This window comes from Lathamus discolor, chromosome 4 (genome assembly GCF_037157495.1).
Source record: "Lathamus discolor isolate bLatDis1 chromosome 4, bLatDis1.hap1, whole genome shotgun sequence".
In the NCBI taxonomy this organism is placed as follows: domain Eukaryota; kingdom Metazoa; phylum Chordata; class Aves; order Psittaciformes; family Psittacidae; genus Lathamus; species Lathamus discolor.
The window spans coordinates 59,773,797-59,796,467 of NC_088887.1; the positions used below are offsets into that span (position 1 = coordinate 59,773,797).

Sequence of the window (22,671 nt, forward strand, 5' to 3'; positions counted from 1 at the left end):
ACAAACTACTTGTGCAGGGATGCTATGGCTCGTACAGGCTTGGCTGACAACTAGAACTGAGCAATGTCAGGTGAAGATAAAACCCAGCAGCTTGGTTTGTGCCTGAACTGTTGTCATGTGCAAAGCTGACGTGAGGCCCTTCTGCTTAATGTCAGTGAAAGCTCTGGTGTGCATTTCTGCTGTGCCGGGGGTGGGGGGGAGTCACCTACAGAGAAAATCCCTTAAATCTGTTTTTCCACTGCATCCTTTTGCTTCCAGACCCGTGTAGTACCACAGTGTGAGCAGCAATGCTCATGAGTAACTGTTTGTCAATGGCAACAAGTTGAACATTTCTGTTCTGTGTTTTGAGATGCCATACCTTATGTGCTGCTAGGCTTGATTTAGTTATTTTCTGTTGCAGACACTCAGTGTTTGAGCAGCAATGTGTAAAGGTCAGGTGAGCTCATATGATGCAATTAAGGGGGGTTCATTATTTCCTAATATAATTGATTTTAATAAAAATGGGAAGCTCCTCATTAGAATGTTCCATAGATGTTTTCAGAAGAATAACATTGCTTGTGCTGTGGACATTGATTTTACTTACTTGTTTAAGTTCTTAATGGTCATCTGCACATGAGGAATCCCTGCACTTTGTAGCAAGTCACCTAACATAAAGCAGGTGACATTCTGGCCTCACCAACAGGGATACCTTCTCAAAACACAGTACAGGCTTCCTTACAAGGATCTGATAAGGACTGCTCTTGGGCCAGGATTTTTCAGCTTGAATCTCTCCAGGGAGAGTCTCACATTCCCAAACTAAACTCCCCAATGGATATACAAAATGGCTGTCAGCTGCCTTGAAGCAGGGCTGCAGCCACTGGGCTCTGCCCTTGCCAGGCTCCAGCTCAATGGCCATCACCCAGCCCAGGTGTGAGCACTCCTCCTGGGCTAGAGCTCATTTCCAGTGGCAGTGCTTGGGCCTCTCAGGGGCAAACCTCTTCTAAACCTGCAGCTTTTTGGCCAAACAGTTGGACTCATCCAAGCCTGTTCCTTGCTGGCTTTGCTTTTGGAGAAGAGAGGCCTTGGTGTCCCAGCCCTAGGAAAGGCTTCCTGGGTTTGGGACTCTTTCTGGGACGACACACTGCTGCTGTTACCACCTTCAGAGGATGGTTTTAGTCCCTTCTCTTCTGTGCCCTTGGCTTCTCTTGAAGGGACAATGGGTGGCTTGGAGCCAGCACACAGCTGCTGTGTCCTCCTACAGACCAGCAGGTGCAAAGGGAGACGCTAGAGCTGCAAGAAGCAACAGGGATCTGCCCCTGAACCTCAGCCTCTGCTGCAGGGCTGCAGGTGGAAAAACGGAGCTGTCTCAGCAGCATCTGCAAGGGGGGAGCCTCCAGCAGCCGTATTCTCCTGTTTTCACGCTTCCTCTGGGCACGTCCCAGGAGTGGTTGCAGCCTCTGGACTCTCCCAGTGGCCAGCGGCAGCACCGCTTGGTCCCATCACCTTCTGAGTTCCTTCTGCCATTTTGTTTTCTCCCCTGCACAAGTGAGGATGGAGCCCTGTTGGACTGAAACCCACACGGAGCAGGTAACTGCTGTGCTGTCCACTGCTGCTCCTGCCTGTACGACTGGAGATGGCTGAGGAGCAGGGACCATGCTCCACTGGAGACATCCCTGTTGCCCGTCAGTCTGGCACAGGCTCTTTTGGCCACCAGAGTGTGAATCGGTTGCCTGGTCAATAGACAGGGACTTGCCTGCCTGCTTTCTCCAGGTCTCTGCATCTCTTCTGTAACCGCTGCTCTTCCCCAGGCAGCGAGCTGAGCTGCTTGGTGCTTCTCCTTTGCCTGGGATGGGTTTGTCACCCCTGCTCTTTGCTCCAGGTTTGAACTGCCTCTGGCTGCCCTGAGGTGCTGCATGGCTCCTTCCTCACTCCCTCATTGTGCTCATGCTCCTTCGGAGCCAGTGCTTGCAGCTGGTGCAGTTAGGTTATGGCAGGTGAAAGCCTTTCAAAGCAATTGAAACCCTGAACTGAAGGTGTTTTGCCTGGGGCAGCTTCTCTGTCAATCTGCCTAGTCTGAACCATGCACGGGGAATCCCGGCCACAGCTGACAGGACAAATGAGCTGTGGCAGCCAGTGATGTGTTCAGAAAGGTGTGAGGTGCTTCCCTAGAAAAGCCCTGCAGCTTTTCATGGCTATACCTGGGCTTTTTTCCAGCCTTCGTGCAAGCGTGGTCAGAGGCAGTGGTGTTACTGCAGGGAGATGAGGCACTGGGGTTCAATAGGCTGAATCCATTTAAAAAGCTCACCTCTGGATCATTTCCCTCGCCACAGAGTGCCCAAAGTCGCTGCTGTTAAGAGGCTTCCTTGTGCCTCTTGCACCTGTGAACATGCAGCCCTGAGGCTTGCTTTAAACAGCCTAAATGCAACTGAATATTGAAGATAGCAGGAATCCCACGGAAGCTGCTTGCATGAATTACCTGCACTGCAGCTCTGCAGGTGACGCCTCTGTACTGCAGCGGGCAACTGGCATTGATTCTCCTAGAAAGCACAGATCTTTCCAGCATGGTCCCTTGGTTTCCTCAGCCCTGGAGGTGAGCTGAGCCAAACCCAGCAGTCCTTCAGTGCTGTTTCAGCTGCTGCTCTCTGAAGGCAGGCAGTGCCCGCTGCTCTCACTGTGATACCCACCTGGGGGGGTTGCTTGGCTGCAGTGGCTGCTGTGGGGTGACCCCTTCCAGTGTGATGTGGGAAACGGCTGTTGGCAGTAAGAACAGAAGGGGGGGAGAGGGGATTCGGGGGGGGTTGTGTTTTGTTGTTTTCTCTTGTCAGGAGACTAAAGAAATGACATGTCAAAACAGCCAAAAAGCTGCTAAATCATGAGCTATTCCTAAAGCTGTCCATCAGTCTGTAATGCAGTAGTCCTCTCCTGGTTTTCCATATCACCTCTCTTCAGTTGCCCTGTTACAGAAAGGTTGATACCAGGCACTGTAAATGTTAAGGAAAGAAAAATAGAACAGTAACCATTAGTAGATTCCTTCCACGTTTCTGCACTTCTGGTTTTAGTAACCTACCCCCAGCTTACAGGTAAGACAGGTCCCTGTCAGAGCTGGACCTTGTCCTTCAGGAGAACATGGCAAGGGATGGCATGGGAGCTGTGGCCACTGGCAGTGTACCCTGTGCTCTCCCAGCAGAAGCCAAGCAGTAATGGTAGAGCTGGTAAAGATGATCTCTTTGAGAACTGCTGCTGCTTCTGGACTAAAGCTGATGTTTGTGCTCATCCTTGGAGCTGAGGCCTCCCCGTGTCCTGCTCCTGAGGCTGCAGAAACTGCTTTTGCTCAAATAACGTGGGTCTTCCCTTCCTTGCTCAGCCTCCCCGGGGTGCAGTGGGGTTGGGCTGCAAACACAGAGCAGCAGAATTGTGTTCTCCACAGTGAAGCTGTGAGGGGCGTTCATTTGTGAGCTGCAAACGGCTGCAAAACCTGAATTTCAGAAACAAAAGGCCTGACCATTTCTAGCCCCAGAGGTTGCTCCTCAGGGCTTGCATGTGTGTCCCTCCCCGTCTGCCCAAGGCCGAGCGGAAGGGAGTGGGGCTTCCCAACCTCCCTGTAAAGGAGCATCCTTCCTGAGCTCTGGGCTGTGGCTGGGGCTGCAGGGAGAGGGATGTTCCCAGATTGATGGCTTCCCCCAAGAAAGGTGCCACAGCTGGACTCTTGTGCTTCAGCTGCCTGTTGACTTGCCAGCTCCATTTAGTGCATAATTCATTTTGCTCTCAGGGATAGGTAAAGGGTTTTTCTGAAACTGCGTAAACAACAGTTTAATTCTTTCTGTGTGTTCCAGGATGGAAACGTCGGTGGAAGCGCTGCAGGACTTTGAAGCCAAGTAAAACGCTGTCATCCCGCAGTCTTCAGGATGAAGAGCAGCTCTTCCTTAGTCAGCCTGGCTGTATTACCCTGCTGGACAACCTGGACTAGGTTTGGCCTGTGCAACCCTCTCATCCTTGCTGTCAGCAGTGATAGAGGAACGTGTCTTTCAAACTAACAACCTACAGACAGTCTCGGAGAAAGCACTAAAGCAGAAAGCACTAATGCTTTCAAGGGGGAAAGGAAAATGACCAGTTTGTTCCTTAATGTAAAGCAGAGCCCTGTCTGGTTGTAAACATTTGGCAGGAATAAAACTGTAAAGCGGATGCCTTAAGGGAAAATAAATAAATCCTGAGCTCTTTCTGCAGAATGAGCTGCAGAGTTAAGCTAACCCCAACCCTTGCCTGGACGTAAGGGAGTCTGTAAAAAGGCATGTGATGTTTTGCTGTCACCATCATTTCTGTTGTCCAGCTCATTGAATTTTCCAGAGCTGAGCTTTCTACTGTACAATCTGTTAAAGTAAAATAATAGTAGGGAAAAAGGATGGGGTGCTGGGGAAAGCACTTTGCAGAGCAGCACAGCTTGAATCGTTTGCTGTTAGGGAGCAGGGCTTATAACTCAAGGTCCTTATAGCATCATAGAATGCTTTGGGTTGGAAGGGACCTTAAAGATCATCTGGTTCTAAGCCCGCTGCCTTGGGCAGGGGGGACACCTTCCACTAGACCAGGTTGCTCAAAGCCCCTTCCACCCTGGCTTTGAACACTGCCAGGGATGGGGCAGCCATGCAATTGAGAACTTCTTCCCTGGAAACGCTTGCTCCAAGCAGCACCTGGAGCACAGTGGTGCTGCTTCACCAGCTTTGCCCTCCTTTTGCACGTGCAGCAGATGTTCAAGCACCTCTGGCCTTCCCCATCAGGTGTCTCACTCAGCACAGGCAGTTTGGACCAAGACTCCCACCCCATGGCTACCCCTTTGGCACAGGCTGGCTCCCGTACCTGTGTGAAGTGGATGCTGTGCCCGTGAGACCCCTGTCTGCAAATTCAGGGCATGTGTTCAAATGCTCTCTAAGAGCTGTCTCCTTCCTGGCTTTCTCTTGTGGTGGGTTGAAAGACCAGACAAGCCCATGCCAGGTACTGCCCAATGCCCTGGTCTAGTGGAAGGTGTCCCTGCCCATGGCAGGGGGTTGGAACCAGATGAGCTTTAAGGTCCTTCCAACCCAAGCCATTCTCTGATTTCTGGTAGGTGACACATGTGTGTGCAAGTAGCAGAGGGCTGCCAACACTTACTTTTGCCAGACAAGGTGCTGTCCCTGCTGTGTCACCCTGCACAGGAAAAGGGAAGGCAGAAGGCAGGTGACTCTGCCGCCCATAAGGCCTGTGCCGCTGGGGAAGCAGGGTGTGGGTCAAGGCTCTCGTGCCTGTGTTGTATCTGCCAATACAGTGATGGTGTCAAAACTGGGCATGGGACCAAAGCTGTGTTGTGCCAGCTGCCCCATGCTGAGGGGAGACCAGCACCATTCCTACTTGGTTTTTTCTGTCACTTCAGATCTCTGTTCCAGCTAAAGCTTTCTGGGCAATGTAATATTGGCATGATGAAAGTCTGTCATGAAACGCTAAAATCCAGAGGGATATGGGTAAGAGAAACCACAGAATTGCTTGAATGTTACTCAGAATATTTTAATGTACATGCTGCCACATTAAAGAAGCGGAAAAAGCATCTTACAGAGATGATAGATGTCAAAGGATGCAATTTCATCATGCCAGAAGCTATACGTTTCCAAGTGACTGAAGCCAGTAACATCAAAATAGCTCTTTTTCTGGCATGTGAAAACCAGACAAGAAGTACAGAAAAGGGAAGAGCAAACACATATTTAATGGACAGATTAAGCTGTTCTGATCCATCAGATGACAAAGCATTCTTGTGTTTGCGGGGGTTTTTAACAGGTATAAATTTGGTGTAAGTAATATTTTAAACAGTTCTATCTGTGTATTCCTAGCAGGCTAGCACAGCTGTAGGATGTTGGGTAGGTAGTTAGATATTTACAGAGAACAATGACTGATGTAGAACATGACAGTGAGTATGAAACCCTACCAGACATGGCATTTGAGTAACATGACGGTGAGCATCAGCCACAGGCGCATGTGGTACCTGCCTGTTACAAGGGAGAGCTGCAGGTTCGGCAGCCTGTGGCTATCTGTGCTTACAGTACCAACCCGGTCCCACTTTCAACCCTGCCTTCCTCAGTGTGGGGTGAGGAAGGCACTCAGACCCTTGCCAAAAACGCCTCTCTTACCTCCCCTACTTGTCTCAAGCCCCTGTGTCGTGGTTTAAGCCCAGCCGGTAACTCAGAACCACGCCACCGCGGTGAAAATAAGGACAAGATTCAGCTGAAGGACTCCCCAACTCCACTGGCCAGAGGTAGGCCACAGCTACTTTCCAAAGCCCTTGTTGCAATCAGTGGAAGCTTTGATAACAGAGGTTAAGCCCAGCCTACAGTAGATCCCTAAGTCTAGTTGGCTTCTAGGCTGATGATAAGAGTTTAGACATGGGCTGTGTGTGGACATCCACTACCTGGTGGTCCCTTTGGCAGTGTCCTGGCAAAGCCCTGTTCCTTAGTCACTGTCAGATTTGTCTCTCAACAGGCTCAAAAGTAACAGAAGGGGGATAGCTGCTTGCCCAGAGACAAGTGCCTACTCTGAGCACCTGTACTCACCAGAGTCTCTCTTCATTTCACTGTCACCTCCATAACCCACCCTCTTCTCTGTGGGTTTCTCACCAGTTTTCTAACAGACCACCTATTCCCATTTGCTGTTAGGGCTCCTAAGCCAAGGCTGATGACAACTAAAAGGCAGAGCACTGCCCACGGTAATCATAGAATCACAGAACGGTTTGGGTTGGAAGGGACCTTAAAGCTCATCCAGTTCCAACCCCCTGCTGTGGGCAGGGACACCTTCCACTAGACCAGGTTGCTCCAAGCCCCATCCAACCTGGCCTTGAACACTGCCAGGGATGGGGCAGCCACAGCTTCTCTGGGCAACGTGTTCAGTGCCTCACCACCCTCACAGGGAAGAATTAAGTAATACCTAATGGTGCTGGAAGATCCAGCCCCCATGGCATAGACGCTGAACAGCATCTGCTACTCCATACGTCTCTGAAGTCAGAGAGGTATCAGAGGATAAAAGTAATGCAGAGAAAGCTACACAGCAGAAAAATACTGTACAGAAAAATGACAGCCAGTATCTTCCCAGGATGAGAGTGCGGAGAGAAATCCTCTCAGTGGGAGGGAGAGAAGCCTGGAAAGAAACTGGAAGCAGCGAGGTAGGAGAGGCTAAGAGGGTGTGTAAGAGGTAAATCCTGAGGCTGTAATGTGATAGAGCAAGAAACCTCAGTACTGTTCTGCCCTGCATGTCACAGCAGGCTGAGTGGGCTGGACCTGTGTATTCATCTCAGATCCAGACTGTTGGCTGCTCTGCAGTGAGCAGAAAAGCAACCAGCACACCGGGGCTCCTGTCAGCAAACGTGGCCTTCGTTCTCCCTAACAGAAACATGGCAGTTCGGAGTAAAGCTGGCAGTAAGTAGCGAAGGGAGCTGGAATAGGCATCCTTACATGAAATAAAGGGGAAGAAAACACAGGCCTAGAGGCAAGAATGATTTTGGAACACAGGGTTTGTTCTCCCTGTTCACAGAAACCCCCCTGGGAGAGAAAGCTGGCTGGAGGCAGGGACAGCCTGTCCTGCCAGCCCATGCGGCTTCTCAGCAGCCTTCCTCTGGGACCAACCACTTGCTGAGACAGAATGCACTCAAGACCCTCCATACAGGAGCTGCACACAACTGGGCCCTCTGTTCTCTGCCCAGGTTTTGTGAAGCCTTATTGTCACAGATGCCTCTCACTAGTGGGCTTTTGGGGCTCCCTTCCATGTAAGGGTTTTACCAGTGCAGACGGGGCTGTGCTGAAAAAGGTGGGAGGGGAAATCTACTCTCTCCCTTTAGTAAAGCAGTTGCAGAGCAGCAAAGGCGGTCGCAGACCACGTCAGAAAGGACATGAATGAGCACTGCTTACTCTGCCAGCGTGGCCCTTTGTGCAGAGTCCAGCTCATTAGAAAGAATTAGACTAAAGCATCTGGGTGCACGGGTGTTTCATACACATGCACAGGCCAGGTGCATGCTGCTACTTAGCTGTAGTCCAACCACTTCTGCAGATGCTTTACCGTGAAAGGACAAAGATTTTGAGAAGCCCAGGTGAGCATCCATGCATTTGATCAGCTATTACGGTAGCAAGGTACAGCTATTTATGTACTCTTTAAATATTTTTTGAAGCCTGTAACAAAACCCAATCCCTTCTGCTTCAAGTACAACGCCTGCTTAACACAACAGAGATGGGAAGAGACAATGCGTCAAGACCTACACACACCACACACAGTAAACATTCTGAGCATGACTTCTACGAAACCCACTCCCAGTACAAAAAAGTACCCAAACGCCAGACCAAATGTCCCCCTAAGAAGATGGCAGTGTTCTATTTACAAGAAAATACTGCTTCAGTTAAAAATGCTAAAACCCATTCTCTTGAGTTCATATAAAAATAATCAGGTCTGTGTATGCACACACATATTTACATACATTTATGGCTTTCACAGGCTTCAACCTTCTCCGCTGAATAGATGAGCAAGTACAAATACTCCATTACTGCTTTTTCTCCTCCTCAGGTTTTTCACCCTCTGCTTCTCCAACCGATAAGGTGCCGCTACCATATTTTTTCACTCGGGTTTCTACTCTGGCCAGTCTCTGCTTCACCTTTTGCTGAGATGAGGTGTATTCTGCTAAGAGCCTCGCAAACCTGGTCTGCAGTGTATCCAGAGCGGTTTCAAGTTTTTCTACTTTTTCTTCCAAGTCTTTTGGGTCAGCTCCTGCTTTTGCTGCTTCTTCATCTATTAAATTGTCTTTCATTAGAATTTGTCGCCCTTTCTCTTCCAGAGCCTTTTTGGCTTCTGGATATTCTGTGAGGGCTTCCATTAAATCATCTTTAGACAAGCAGAACAAATCAGAATAACCAATGCTCCTTATGTTGGCTGTCCTCCTGTTGCCGGATTTGCTACCTTTGATGTTTAGGATGCTGATTTCACCGAAGTAGCTGCCATCACTTAGGACTACAAACTGGGTTATGCCGTCATCTGCCACCACAGCCAGTTTTCCCTCTTTAATAATGTACATTTCTCTCCCAATATCTCCTTTTTTGCAAATGTAGTCCCCAGGACTGAAGACTGTAGGTTTCAGTTTCAGCACCAGCTCAATGAGAAGTCCAGCTTCGCAATCCTGGAATATACGCACTTTCTTCAGTGTATCCAAATGGACATTGATGGCGATTTCAGCCTTCAACTTGTCAGGCAGATTTTTGAGAACTTCCTTCTCATCCACTGTTTTCTTGTTGGTCCAGAGGTAATCAAACCACTTAATAACTCTGGCTTCCAAATCCTTCGTCACTTTTCGGAAGTGCATGTACTGCTTAATGGAATCCACTTTGGCCTGGAACTCTGCCCTGGAAGCATTCATGTTGGAGATCATGGAGCCCACATTACCGACAATGGTAGCAAAGATCAGGACACCCACCAGGAAGTCAATGACCACAAAGAGATACTCTTCATCTTTCACCGGGGGAGGTGTTTCTCCGATGGTTGTCAGTGTGAGTGTTGACCAGTACAGACTGTAAATGTACTTTCTAGACAGGCGCGCATATTCTGGGATGGATACGTTGGGGTAGACCCAAGAGTCAGTTCCAAATCCGATGAGCTTTGAAATAGCAAAGTATATACATGCATTCCAGTGGATGATGATAAGAATGTATAAGACAAGGTTTCCAATACGGAACATATTGGGGTAATTTGTCCTGGTTTCAGTACGGTCAAAAAACTCAAACAGCCGAGAAATCCTCAGCAAGCGGTTAAATCGCAGCTCAGGGTAGTTCAAACCAAACTTCAGATAGGCCACGTCTGTTGGCACAACAGACAGCACATCCAGTTTGAACTGCAAAGTTTTGGTATAGTGATCTCGCAATTTCTTTTCATCCTGAACTAGCAAGCCTTGTTCAAGGAAGCCTTCAAAGAATAAAAGTACATATTTTACTTGTTGGAACAAAACCGCCATCAACAGTACTGACTGACTTACACTGCAGATACCTGAGAAGATTAACACTTGTACTGATCTGCACACAGACACTGATACACTACGAATTCATTTAATGAAAAATATTTCATTGCAAAAGCAGATATTTCAATGAAGTTTCAAAGCTGATATGTAATGGTGAAGAGCAATGACTATGATTACCATGCTCCCTGCAGGTTTCCACTCTGTTCTGGGACAGCTGTTACCTTTTTCTTTAAGGTATGTTTGCAAAAAGAAAAGAAAGGAGAGATTCAAATGTGTCATTTTTTTGTGAATCATTGGCATGAGTCATAACTAAAATTAAGCAAGTGCTAAGCGATTGTGTGTAAAATCGGAGTGGAATATTTTTACATACATACCAAGAAGAAGTAGGCATAATGGATTGTTGGAAACTGTTTTCCAAGCAATATAGATACCCTTGAGATAAAGAAACCCAGTTTTTGCCTCCCTGAGCCATGGTTTTCCTCTTGTGTCCAATGTTGCTAAGAAGAGGAAAACCAAGCTGCATGTCTTTGTGGCCTACACACCACAGCTGTGTTGCTGGAATGTGTGCCTATCTCTACAGTTGCCTCGTATACGTGTGTATCTGTCTTTTGCTGTCTGCAAACTAATGGTGACTATAAATGGAAGTAGTTCCTATGCCATGAATGTATTACCTCCCAGAAAGCTGCTGGAAAAGCTGCTCAAATATGCCCTTATTAACAAAATTCTGCAACTACACAGAAAAGTTGGCCAGGCAGATGAATTTTGGCCCACAATTAAATTTGAAAACACCTTCCTCGTGAAGGGAAATAAAAGCCCTCAACTCTTTTTTGTCCCCTCACAGAACTGAAGTCCTATATTAAAACCATTTGAAAGCATCGTAATGCAGAGTATGCTAAACTCGATCAGCTGCTGAGGCATGAATCTTTTCTGCTTCACAGTGCACAGTCACCAAATAGGTGAAATGCAGCAAAACTGGCCCTGCAGCTAGACAGGACTGCACCACAGAGAACCTGTGCGGGTCATAGTAGTTGCAGGGTTACCTAGATCGCAGTTCAAAGCCAACCTCTGCCTTTAGACAGCACGGAGTCACACTCTTTCCCAAGGGCTTCCATGACCTCTGTCCCCAGGGCAGATAGACCCTGCAGACTTACAGGAAAAGGTAGCAGGCACAGAGCCAGGTGGGATTGTTAAGAGAGCTGACAAAGATTTCAGCACCCAAAAGAAGTGGCTTCCTTATTTGAGTGCCTGAAACTGCAGCAGACACCTGCACTGAAGCGTTCAGGAGATCCCTGTGGCAATTCTGCAGTTCCAATCCAGGCCTGCAAAGCTGACCTAACCACACTTTAATAGCCTGTCATTGTCAGGACAGACTGCATTGCCCAGATTATATGCCCAATTTCTGCTCATTTTTTTCCCATTGCAATAACAAATGTAACTGCAGAAGAGAGATCTAGTTGGCAGAGCTGACATTTCAACTACACAAAGAAGATGAAACCCCTCCATCCCACCACAAATACAGCAGTCCTGTGATTTAGGCTGCTGTCTGAAACAGACTTTCCTATTGAACAAAGTACTTGCTAAGTTTAAGAATCTGGCTTGCCATGAGTTGTGCACTTCCCAGTGTGACAGCATTTTTAGCCTCTGTCTTATGTTTACAACTTGTCACAAACCATAATTAATGTCAAGCTGTCAACGTGATTTAAAAAAAAAAAGAGTGAAAATGGAAGATTTAAAGAACTCTCATTTTTACAAAGATCAGTGTGGTTCTGGACCTCTTCAAGGGACTTTTTGGGGCTGAGTCCACACCAGAAAGTAGAACAAGCCAGGAAATGTTTTCTGGCCCTGAGACCAGCTACCATGACAGCTTCTATTCACACGCAAGCTCTCACAGCCTCCTCCAACAATAACACCATGAACAACACCCAGCCTCCGCTGTCCTTCTACCTGTGTCCAGACACTGCCCTGACGGAGCGCTAGCTGTCACAGACCGAACTGCACACACTGAAGTACATCAAGGGCTATTGTATCAATCTAACGATATGGATCACTGTATGGCATTGCTTAGGCCTATGTTATGACCTTATTTAGTTTAAAACAGATATCCTTTTAAAACTAGAATCTGTATCAGGTGGGCTCTAATATGAAACCTTCTCGGCCTCTCTGGTCTACAGAAACAGGAAGCTGAAGAGAACCACTTCACACGTGACATGGCACAGTCCTCACAGACCCTTTAGGTTCACGCTTTCTTGAGGAAGGCAGGACCTAAGCACAGGTGCCAGGGTTAATCCCATACCACCACCTTCCTGGGTTAATCCTGTAACACCATCAGGCAGTGGGAGCCCCAACCAGGACCTCACAGAGGCTGCAGGAAATACAGCTGGTGGCAGAAGGGCAGCACTGCTGGTTGCAGGCAGAAGACTGCAGACCAGAGGCTGAGATGGGTGCCAGGTCTGGTGCTTGACTGACTCGCATCACTTCTGAGCAGGATGCTGCACAACTTGGCTAGGAAAGCAGCACTTGCAGGGTGCAATTGGTTTCTTGCTCCATCTGATGAACACAAGCAATACTATCACACAGAGAACGACTGTGACATGGAAAGTACCTTTTTCTCCCTTCCCCCAGGCAGCCTGTTACAGTGGCTGATCAGTCAGCATTTGGCATGCCTATCAAGCACTGACAGAACTGAATGTAGAGAGAAGTGAAGTGCAGGTGTTGGGATGTCCAGCCTTAAAACAATCCAAGCTGGAGAGACACTTCATCTTCCCAAAGCCCCTACTGCTGAGTTCTGCTGTAAACAGGATATTACACTGGTGGGATCCTACAAGGAATTTCTGTTTCCAGTCTTTATATCCATGTTGTATCTGAAAACACTGTAAAACCCCAGAAGGACTCACCTGTTCTGAATCTCACAAACGTGTCAAAAATATAAATGATATCAGAGCCATAATCCAAGAACAGCCATAATTTAATGTGGTCCTCTTGCAGCTCATCAAAGCAGGCTCTAAAGAAACAAGGACACACACGCACACAAAAATTACACCCAACTGCATAAGCAAAGTACTTGCAGTGTGTTATTGCACATTACTGGCACTGAAAAATTACAGGCAGCATATCTCCATGCCCAGACACCTGCACACTAAAGCTATGTCTAAACAGACACTAGGATCTTTTAGAATTCAAAGGCGTTCAGGCCAGGAACAAAACTTGAACACATATATACCACACAATTAAACATGCATCAGATTTCATTTCACATTACAATTAAACATGCATCAGATTTCATGGGATACATATCTCCGTTAAGATAATTCCCAAATATAAGATTTGTTTCTGAGTGGCAAGACACCCCCATCTCTCCCAGTCATCTGACACAGCCTAAGTTAACCATTTCCACAGGACTCCATCACTTTGACTCAAACTGTTTTCCACATTTCACAATGGAAAATAGATATTCGAGTAAAATCTTCCTGCCTCTCAAGTATCTAGAGGTGCCTGGTGTTTTTAAGATGACCCAACACTGCTCAGGCCTCTCTATTCGGTGACTAGAAGACCTATCTCTAGCAGTGGCTGCTCAGCCTACAGTGACTAAAGCCCATCTCTGCGTCTAGCCAGCAGGTGGCACACAGAGGCCAGAGCCAGCGCTCATGAGGATGCTCATTGCAAGTTACAACACATCGATTGTGAGAAAAAGATAAACACCGGCCATCTATTCCTAGTGGCATCTACAGCTTATATCTCTAAGGGTATAGGGACTGTAACTCTTCTAGGTAAGGCACCCAAAAAATACTTCAGGAAGCTAAGAAGATGATTTACCTAGGAAACATAATGAGACACTACATTTGAAACCTAAAATTATTATTAACTTAAATCCATACCTGCACACTAGCATACACCAGTTATAGAACACAGGTGCTGCAATTATGGTCAGCCAGTTGTAGTAAATATTGCTTGAAGGATCTATCACAAAGATTTCTTTTTTCTTCCTGGAAAGTAAAACATGCACATTTACACTGGATAGGTGATGAAGTGACCCTGCTGGACCTCCCTCTTCTGGAGGGAGGCTGCTCATCTCACAATGAACTCCTAGCTGCCAAAAAAACAGAAGGTGTCCATGCAGGCAGCTCCAGATGAGATTCTAAATATTAGCTTCATCCCATCTGACATGCACTATTTATTTGCTTGACCCAACTTTGGAAAAAGTAAGTATGAGTGGAAAGAAAACCACAGATAGTCACACTCCCACAGCTGGAAACCAGAGTTTTTCTGCATATGACCCCCACCGAAAAAGAGTAAAATGTTAAATGTTTCTTATTACTATTCCAGCTAGAAGGCTATGGCCCATCGCTAGGAAAAGAGCCTTCATTTGCAGATTCCTTTTTATGATTTTGGCAAATTCTGTTCTGGAAATGACTGCATGAGCACACACTTAAACAAGTAAAACACCTATGTATTGAAATACATGTTTATACAAGTAAGACTCCGTGTGTGCATACACGCATATTGTGTGTGACCAGAACTAAGACGTGTTATTAAGTAAAAGAAGATTTCTCATAGTCACAGTCATGGCTCCCTAAGCCTCACAACAATGAAGAGATGCTAAATGAAGCATACAGGCCTGGAATGCGAAGATTTAAAGAACGGCATGGCTAATGGCACGTGCAGAATATGCTCAGAAGTGGCCTTCCCCAGCACAAGAAAAGTTGATATGGAAGAGACAGCAATTAGGCATGTTGTATGTAATCAAAGGAAGTAAGTATTAGTGGATTGTGACGCCTACAGCTGCAGAAGTTATTCCAACAGTAATGTGATATCATGATCTGTGAACTCTACTAGTGTGGGGAACATGTGACTGGGCAATGCTTCTTCAAATATATTTGTATGACTTTTCCTAATCCCCAAAAATGTGAATATATTAAAACGTAATGACAATTTATTTCATATTTGTGTATATTTCTGGCATTAACCTTGCTGAATGTCCAGATGATAATGCTAGCAAAGGAAGCAGCTTTAATCTAAAAGGTATTTACTTTGTCATCTTCACAACAGGTTTTGAGCCATTTTCTCTAGAAAACTGATCGCCACCTCAAAACTGGTGACCATGAAATACAGTCTTCACATGACAGAGTACAGTACCTTCTAGACATCAAATGTTTCTTTTCTTTGCCAAAGTGTTTTAAAACCCTTTTGGCTACTGCAAAGCTCAGGCTCTCGCTATATAGTAATTGGAGCCAAAAAAGAATCCTTAGGGCAAAGGCTTTCTAAGCAAATGAAGCTTTGATTAAGAAAGTCAAGATCTTGACACCAAGTAGATTCCATGTGGGGGCGATTCCCAACTGCATGTCCCCATTCCTACATAGCACAGGCCACCATACACATACACATAAACTTGCAGTATAGTACCTTAACATACTCCTTAACTGTAAAGTCCACTCAAATGCATATTTCTATGTCATCACTGATATTTTTAATGACTGGTAATAACTAAATTGTACTATGTTTGGGGGAACAAAACAAAAGCAGGATCCATTTCTGTCCAAAGCATTCAAATAATCTTGTTTGATCACTGAAAACAGGGCAATTGCAAAAATACAGCATCTCCTAACCAGCAGAAGCAAGATTTAGCGATCACCAGTAATGAACTGCAGAAATTAAGCAATGAAATATGCTAGTCAGTGTAGTAACTAAACTTATTAGTAAATCTGTAATTCTCTACAGGTAAGACTTTTCCTCTTTGTCATCTTGTTCATCTTGTCCGAATTATTATGGACATTCTGGAAGAATTAGAAGTCTGTGCAGATCTGCAAAGCAGGCTGCTGACTTTAAATGCCCTCATAGTAAAAAGTGATCTTCAACAGCAAATCAAAGTGAGCAGAAGTAGATGAATTCATTTTTACTGGCCTAGGAAGCTGTTGATGACGTGCCTAAACACAGGTCTTTGAGATGCAACAAGTTTGTTAGGCAGCTGCACCTTTCCAAAGGGAAAAACATATTCAAGATCTGACAGGCTAACATTCTGTGGCCTACAGAACAAGAATTATGGTGGAAGTGTTGTGATGAAATACCATACTGTGCTTTGTGGTGTAAGAGGTGTATTACAAACACACATTCATTCTTTATACTTACTCTTCTTTTTTTTTATCATCTTTTTTGTCATCTTTCTTTTCCTCTTTTTTCTCCTCTTTCTTTTCCTCTTTTTTCTCCTCTTTCTTTTCCTCTTTTTTCTCCTCTTTAACCTCCTTCTTTTCTTCCTTTTTGCTGTACAACACAATGTAAGGCTTAGCAACAGTACTGATATTCTAGCAACTAAGGGAGAGGGTGGATGCTGAGGTACAGGAAACTAGACTAGACTCCAGAGAGAGTAGGACAGGGATCCAACTGGTAAAAATGGTTTACTGGCTGAGGATTCTCGCGCTGACACCACCACACTATCACATCAGGTAACCAGCTGGCTGATTCGGCACATTAGTTACCTGTGCTTTCTTGATCTCTTCAGACATCAGTGTACCAGGCTGATTTTACTTACATGTTTCTAGTTTATTTCATTTGTTAGAACTCAGGCATTTTAAAAGATATCTGTCAAATGATAAAAGAACTTGAAATGGCTGACCAAACTGTCAGCATTCTTTGCAGATCCAAAACCCCACAGAGACTGTCTGAAGCTTCAATGGCAATTAAATAAAGCTGAATTTCCTCTCACATGTCTTTTAAACTAACACTGAGCATAGGCAGAGGAGAAAAGAACCTTTGGGTTGACTGATCTTCTATTTATACATGCATCTCAAGTCAAAGAAACAGTTTTCACTTACTAAGGCTGATTTCTACATGGCAGTGAGAACTGCAACTCAAGTATTTATTTCTCTGCCACTGACACCCCTGAACTTTGACTTCTTTTTCAAATCTGTCCCCTAAACTAATTCTTATTTAAAAAACATCAGGATTTCACTGCACATTACTATGGATGGTGCCTGATCTGAAGGCCAAGTCACAGTTGCTGTTGTTAGCATTAACATAGCTCCTCAATACTTCAAAAGCCTGGCATTCCTACTAGAAAGGAAGACATACGAGTAAACATAATTTTCAAAGGGTAGGGCCACTGTACATTTGCGTATGTTGACATGCAGGGAAAAGTAGGTTGAGATAGATAGAGAATTGATCAGGAAGTCTTAGTGGTGGTGAACTTTGGAGGGAATATTTTGACAATTCCAACTTCCTTCTCTGTTTTGTTTTTAAAAAGATAAAAAACACTTTCTCACACAGCATCTAATGCCAACTTTTTTTTTTTCTCTGAGATCTACAAACTCATCTGTTAACTACAGGTATCTTTCATAAGTGAGTTTCCTCCATTTCTGTGGCCCACTACCCATCTCTTTATTGCGGTAACTCCATATTTACCATAGTCCCACATACTTATAGGTGGAAGTCACTCAGAGGAACAGGATGGCCATAATCAAAGACTGTGTTCTGCAGCTCCCCAAACGCAGACACTTCTTAGGTCTTTAACATAATGAAAAGCTTCAAAAGAAAAAGCTGCATTTTTTTTATCAGTGCTCTTGAGAAAACTGTAATTTAGTAACTAACAAAGCACTTCTTTTGTGACTGTTCTCTTTAACAGCAGTACAGCCGCATCCATTCTGTGTTCCCAGCACGTTAAAAGGAGCATGCAACTTCAGACTTAGAAAACATGTCTGTGTCAGCCCCTATACAAACACTGTCATAGTCTTTGAATGAATCCAACATTTGCATTTCCCATCTGTCAAGTACTTTGCAAATCAAGTATGTTTCAGACTGTCCGGCAGGTAGACAGACTGGTGCTGTCTGCATTTAAAAATATTGAAACATTGGAAGGATGAAAGTTTTGCCCAAGGTACACGAGTCATTGTCAGAAACAGAGTAAAAAAGTAGTATTTCCATCCTAATCGGCCCTTTGGGCCCTGACTAGCAGGCTCGGCTCCAGGCTTCTCACACTTCTTTATACCAGTCTAAATAAAATTCTGAACATTCTGTCACTGTTCACTGCACACTGATTTCCTTTTTTAATAGAAGTTATGCAAACCAAACTAAAAAGTTGCTTCAGGAGCAAGAAGACCTCTTGTTCAGGTATGCGCACAATCATTTTTGGGGTTCAGCATCATTTCAATGTACAGTTCGAACTAGCCTGTGATGGAATTATCTGTAGAGAAAACCAAGAGTTTCCTTTAAGGTTTTCTGACATAATCAGGAAATATCATGATTATTTTTAATTTTTGTTTTCATCTGGAAATCAATAAAAAAAGAAAAAGAACTCTCATCATGACTGAGAACAGATCTGCTGCTGGATGCTACAGAGCAGATATGTCCTCAGACAGCTGTGGTCTAAGACATGCAGACAACACTGGTGTTGAGTGATGTTAAATTAAGAGTTCTTCACCTTTTCAAGAGTTTTCTCTTTGGTGTAACACTGTGAAATATCTTGTCAAATATACAAAATAAACTCCAAAGGATAGCTAGCTTCTGTCAGAGCTTCTGTTGCAATGCAAGCCTGGTTATGTTGCCTGTCAATCTCTTTACATCTACACCAACAACATCTATTGAACTGAAACATACATTTTAAAAAGACGGTTAGTTTTCACTTAGACTGTACACACTGAGTGTTTTCTTGGTACCCTGATCAGTATCCGCTTCTCATTTGACAACCTGAAGTTTTTAGGGCACTGGATTTGCAAGAAGGGACTAGTATGTTAAAAGAGAAAAAACACTATTAGAAAATTACTACAATCATCTAATTTAAAAACTGAATAATTAATAAACCAATTGGCAATGCAGCAAAATCAGCCAGCTGAACTAGAGGAGGTAGGGACTAAATGCTTAATCAAATTCACTCCTTGAGAGGTAAGGGTAACTTCAGACAAAAAGAAGTTCACAGGGGACACAAAGGATGTTTTTCATTCAAAGAAAACTGGATCTGTCTTCATAATCAAACTATATTCTTAGGAAAGACTTAGGAAGAGATAAGGAGTTTATACTACAAACGTTACTAGACTGGAAAGGGAAAAAGAGAAGGAGCTAGTAGTCTAAAGGTGTTCGGAAGTTATCAGTACTTACTCTTCATTAGTGTTGTTGCTATAGTTGACATTAAACCTGGCCAAGGGCCAGCGGCTGCAGTAAGTTAAATAAAACACATTAAAGAGTGTAAAGACTATTGGTATTTCATACACGTGTTTACTGACATGAGGGACTGACTTACTAGCTTCTCACATCTGCACTGATGAGATTAGAAAGGTCAACTTTGACTGCCATGGTAAGCCCCTTTGCATAAGTATTTCAAGGCACCAGTTTCTTTTTACCATGTGCTTGGCATACACATTTGTGACCACATCTGATGTCCGAAGCTTGTTCTCGGGCATACAAGCGCACGGCAACATGCATTCTCACAATTTTTAGCCCTGTACTCATTTGGCCATTATTTTAAGCTTTCTTCAATCCTTTCAACCCTTTCAAGTCTTCTCCACAGATGCACTGTCAAGGCTTGTGGATAAGTAACAAGCATACCTACCACTGCTGCAGTTACTGTCACTTGGCAACAGTGTAAAATGCAGAAGGCAAGGATGGATGCCTCAAATTCCTTCCTCCTAACAGCCTTATGCAGAGGTTTGTTGGTCCATGATCAATGCTGTCATTTCTAACTACTGTGAATCTGCAGTTGCTACTGACCCAGACAGCTGAAAAAATCAGACAACAATCTGGCTAATTCAATAAAATGTGCCTTTGGGCTTATTTTCTAAGGAACAGATAAGTGAAGATAGTAAGCTATGCTGGGCCACAACAGATGAAGGTAACATGTATCATGCACAGCCCTTCAAAGGTTCTTGCTTTTATCTGAATTACTAGCTGAGATTTTGAAACAAACAAACTTATTACTCGCTTGCATACCAATCTTCAGCTATGAAAAAAAACATGGGAGTCTATGCTTCAAAGCATAATGCCAAACAGAAAGTCAACTCCTGTCTTGGGACTTCGTTTTCCTCTTTCAGCTGGAGTTAAATTTAAAACATGTATTTATAAAGTAGTGAGAATTTATCAAACCAAAAGATGGTAAACACAAAGTTTTCTCTTCCAAACCTCTGTTGCTTTATTGGAGAAATTTTAAGGTTAAGACTGAACCTGCCTTCTATTCCAAAGGCTATGTAAGTGCCAATGTGCTAATCAGCGTGTGCTAATTAGCACATACTAATGAGTATGTGCCATTATATTAAGTGGGCAGCCAGAAGATTTTCCCATTGCTGTGTCAGAAGCCTTCTTTAATGTTAATAGCTGAACTCCTGAGTAGGTGTAACAAAGCAATGGCTCATTTTGCACAACTGCTGGTTTGGAGTTTCCTAACACTTGAAGATAGTGTGCGTAACATTAATGTCCTAAAAAGCCACAATTAGCATTCTTCAATTAGATTCTTCAAATAGAAATGCATTCATCCTTAGTAGAGAGGAGTTTAGCAACATCAAGTTGCACAGAGAGAGTATCATAAAATTCCAGTTCTGAGAACCCATTCTTGCCACAGTGTATTTGAAGGGGAAAGAGAAAGTGCGCTGAAAGCCTTAATACCTGAGTTATGTGAAGATTCCTGGGCAGCATTAGATACTCTGTTAGCTCCCATGCTAAGCTCCTTATCCTCTTCTTAAAATAAAACTTCCATCCTAATCACCAAGAAAATACCATAACCTTGGACGTCTTTGTTTAAAGTATAAACCATCTTCTTACCTGTTTACTCCCCCAGGCTGCTCACGGATGCCCAGAAAGGAGCGGATGTTACTTTGCCGAGTGGACACCTCTATGAGCTCTGGCCCTCGGATGCGTTCTAAGAAAGAATCAGGTCTTTGGTCTTCATGGTGCGTATGTCTTGTAGCCCATGACCTCACAGATACGACAAATCGTGATAGCCTGCATGGAACAGACATACAACACTGACTGAACCAGACAAGATCATCGGATGGCTTAAATTGTCCCCACAAAGAGTAGCCCAGGAGGATTTTTCTCCACTTCTCCACCTGCCACAAAATTAAACTTGAGGGATTAACTGCATGAAACCAGTCACTTCCAGCAATTTCATACATCACCTTTTCCAATGGATCAGGAAAGTATCTCACACATCAGTGAGAAGCAGAAGCAACAGAATATTCTTTCCAAGTGGGGACAAACAAAGTAATTGTGGTGGGGCAGTTGACTTCTGACAAGCTTCTGACATTATGTGGTAATAGGGGAATCCTGGACTGACAGAATTAGATAATATAACGTAATTAATTTATCATCGTATCTTTATATATCTTTTTCTCTTGCCACAAATTCACATTACATATCCTGAAAACGTTTCCTGTCCAAGTTCAAAAGGAAAACATACAGACCGGCCTCACATCATGCATCTCCTCAGCATTCAGTTTATTTTAGATCTGATCATGTAAAAAATGCTTTAATTCTTTGTATTCAGACTAACCTGTGTGAGCTCATTCAGCATCTCAAGGATTCTAAGGTTTTTATTAGGAATGAGTAAGCGATGAGTTCAGAATCAGGTCAAAAGAAGCTTCTGTTACTTTTTAAAGTCTTTCTTCAGATGGATTGCATCCTTTTTTTTTTTTTTTTTGGAAAGTGATGGTTCTTCTTACTTTGCCTCCAAATTGTGATCGATCTCTTTCAACACGTTAAATTTAATGCTGGAAATTATATTAGCATGTTACCTTGCCATTGCTCCCCTGCCTGCGAACGAGCTCGTCTGGGACTCAGATGCATGTCTTCCCCCCACAGAAACAACTCTCTGCAGTTCTGAAGACACATCCTCACACAGTGAATGGGTTCTGCAAAAGCAAATTATTATTTTTTTTTTTATAATTTCAGCTTAATAATACAGCAGGCTTCCCCCCACCTCATTCTTTCTACCTCTACATCAAGAAGCAATGCAACAAATTGTCCTCTTCCTAGTAATACAGCATACATTTGACAAACATAGAGCTAAGCCTATATTCCTACTTCCCTGGAGCCATCCAACATGAAATGAAGTCAGTAGAGGCCCTGCCACCCATTCCAGCAAGCTCATGGAGTTTATCCCCAGGGGGCTTTAAAGTGATTGCCCACTGCTTTTTTCAGGGTCATTCTCCTAGACATTTTTTTGGATTAACAGTCTGGAATTTGTACCAGTGCAGTTCCTATCTCTTTTTTGCTTTCACTCCAGCCTAGACTGTAAGGCAATATGGTGATTTTACAGTAGTTAGTCCTGAGCACCACTGCTGTTCTTACCAGCCAGCTGCACAACTGCAGACATAATGCTGCTCACTTCATTAACAGACACCTCACTTACGGCATAGCAAAACAGGCTACGGAGCCTCAGAGCAGCAATGACATGAGGCTATTTGCTACACATGAAAAACACTGTAAACAGCCCAGTTGCACGCAACTGCACAGTGATTGTAAAGTTAAGCTACTTGCAGTGTCATGCCACGTGCAGTGTCATGCCAACTCTTGTGAGTTCCCATTGTTGTAAGACTACTTATTAGCGCCAAAATAATTGACATTTGAGAAAATTACCTTAGATTTTAGCCTCATCTGTCAATAACATAGTTTTGAAATTGACTTCACTGGAACCTGGACATTATCAGTGATCACTCTGAATTTTTGTTTAAGACTCTTGGGGTTTTCTCTGCCTTTTTAATTCTTCAGTATTCACTTTT

General features: G+C 44.3%; 1 protein-coding gene across 3 annotated transcripts in view; it reads right to left on the reverse strand.

Annotated features, from left to right (window-relative positions):
• Window positions 1–5,506: 5,506 nt before the first annotated feature.
• The window catches only part of CNGA3 (cyclic nucleotide gated channel subunit alpha 3), a 32,540-nt gene continuing 15,375 nt past the window's right edge, over window positions 5,507–22,671 (reverse strand). Inside the window, exons 3-8 of one of the 3 annotated variants that reach the window (XM_065677640.1) lie at window positions 21,685–21,801; window positions 20,714–20,893; window positions 16,103–16,234; window positions 13,855–13,962; window positions 12,874–12,980; window positions 5,507–9,822 (exon numbers count right to left, since the gene is read on the reverse strand). In XM_065677640.1, the coding sequence (XP_065533712.1) occupies window positions 8,519–9,822; window positions 12,874–12,980; window positions 13,855–13,962; window positions 16,103–16,234; window positions 20,714–20,893; window positions 21,685–21,801 (1,948 nt within the window). In that variant the 3' untranslated portion in view covers window positions 5,507–8,518. Of the gene's footprint in view, window positions 9,928–12,873; window positions 12,981–13,854; window positions 13,963–16,102; window positions 16,235–20,713; window positions 20,894–21,684; window positions 21,802–22,671 lie in introns of all 3 variants that reach the window. The other 2 variants (XM_065677639.1, XM_065677641.1) reach the window with 2 other exon arrangements.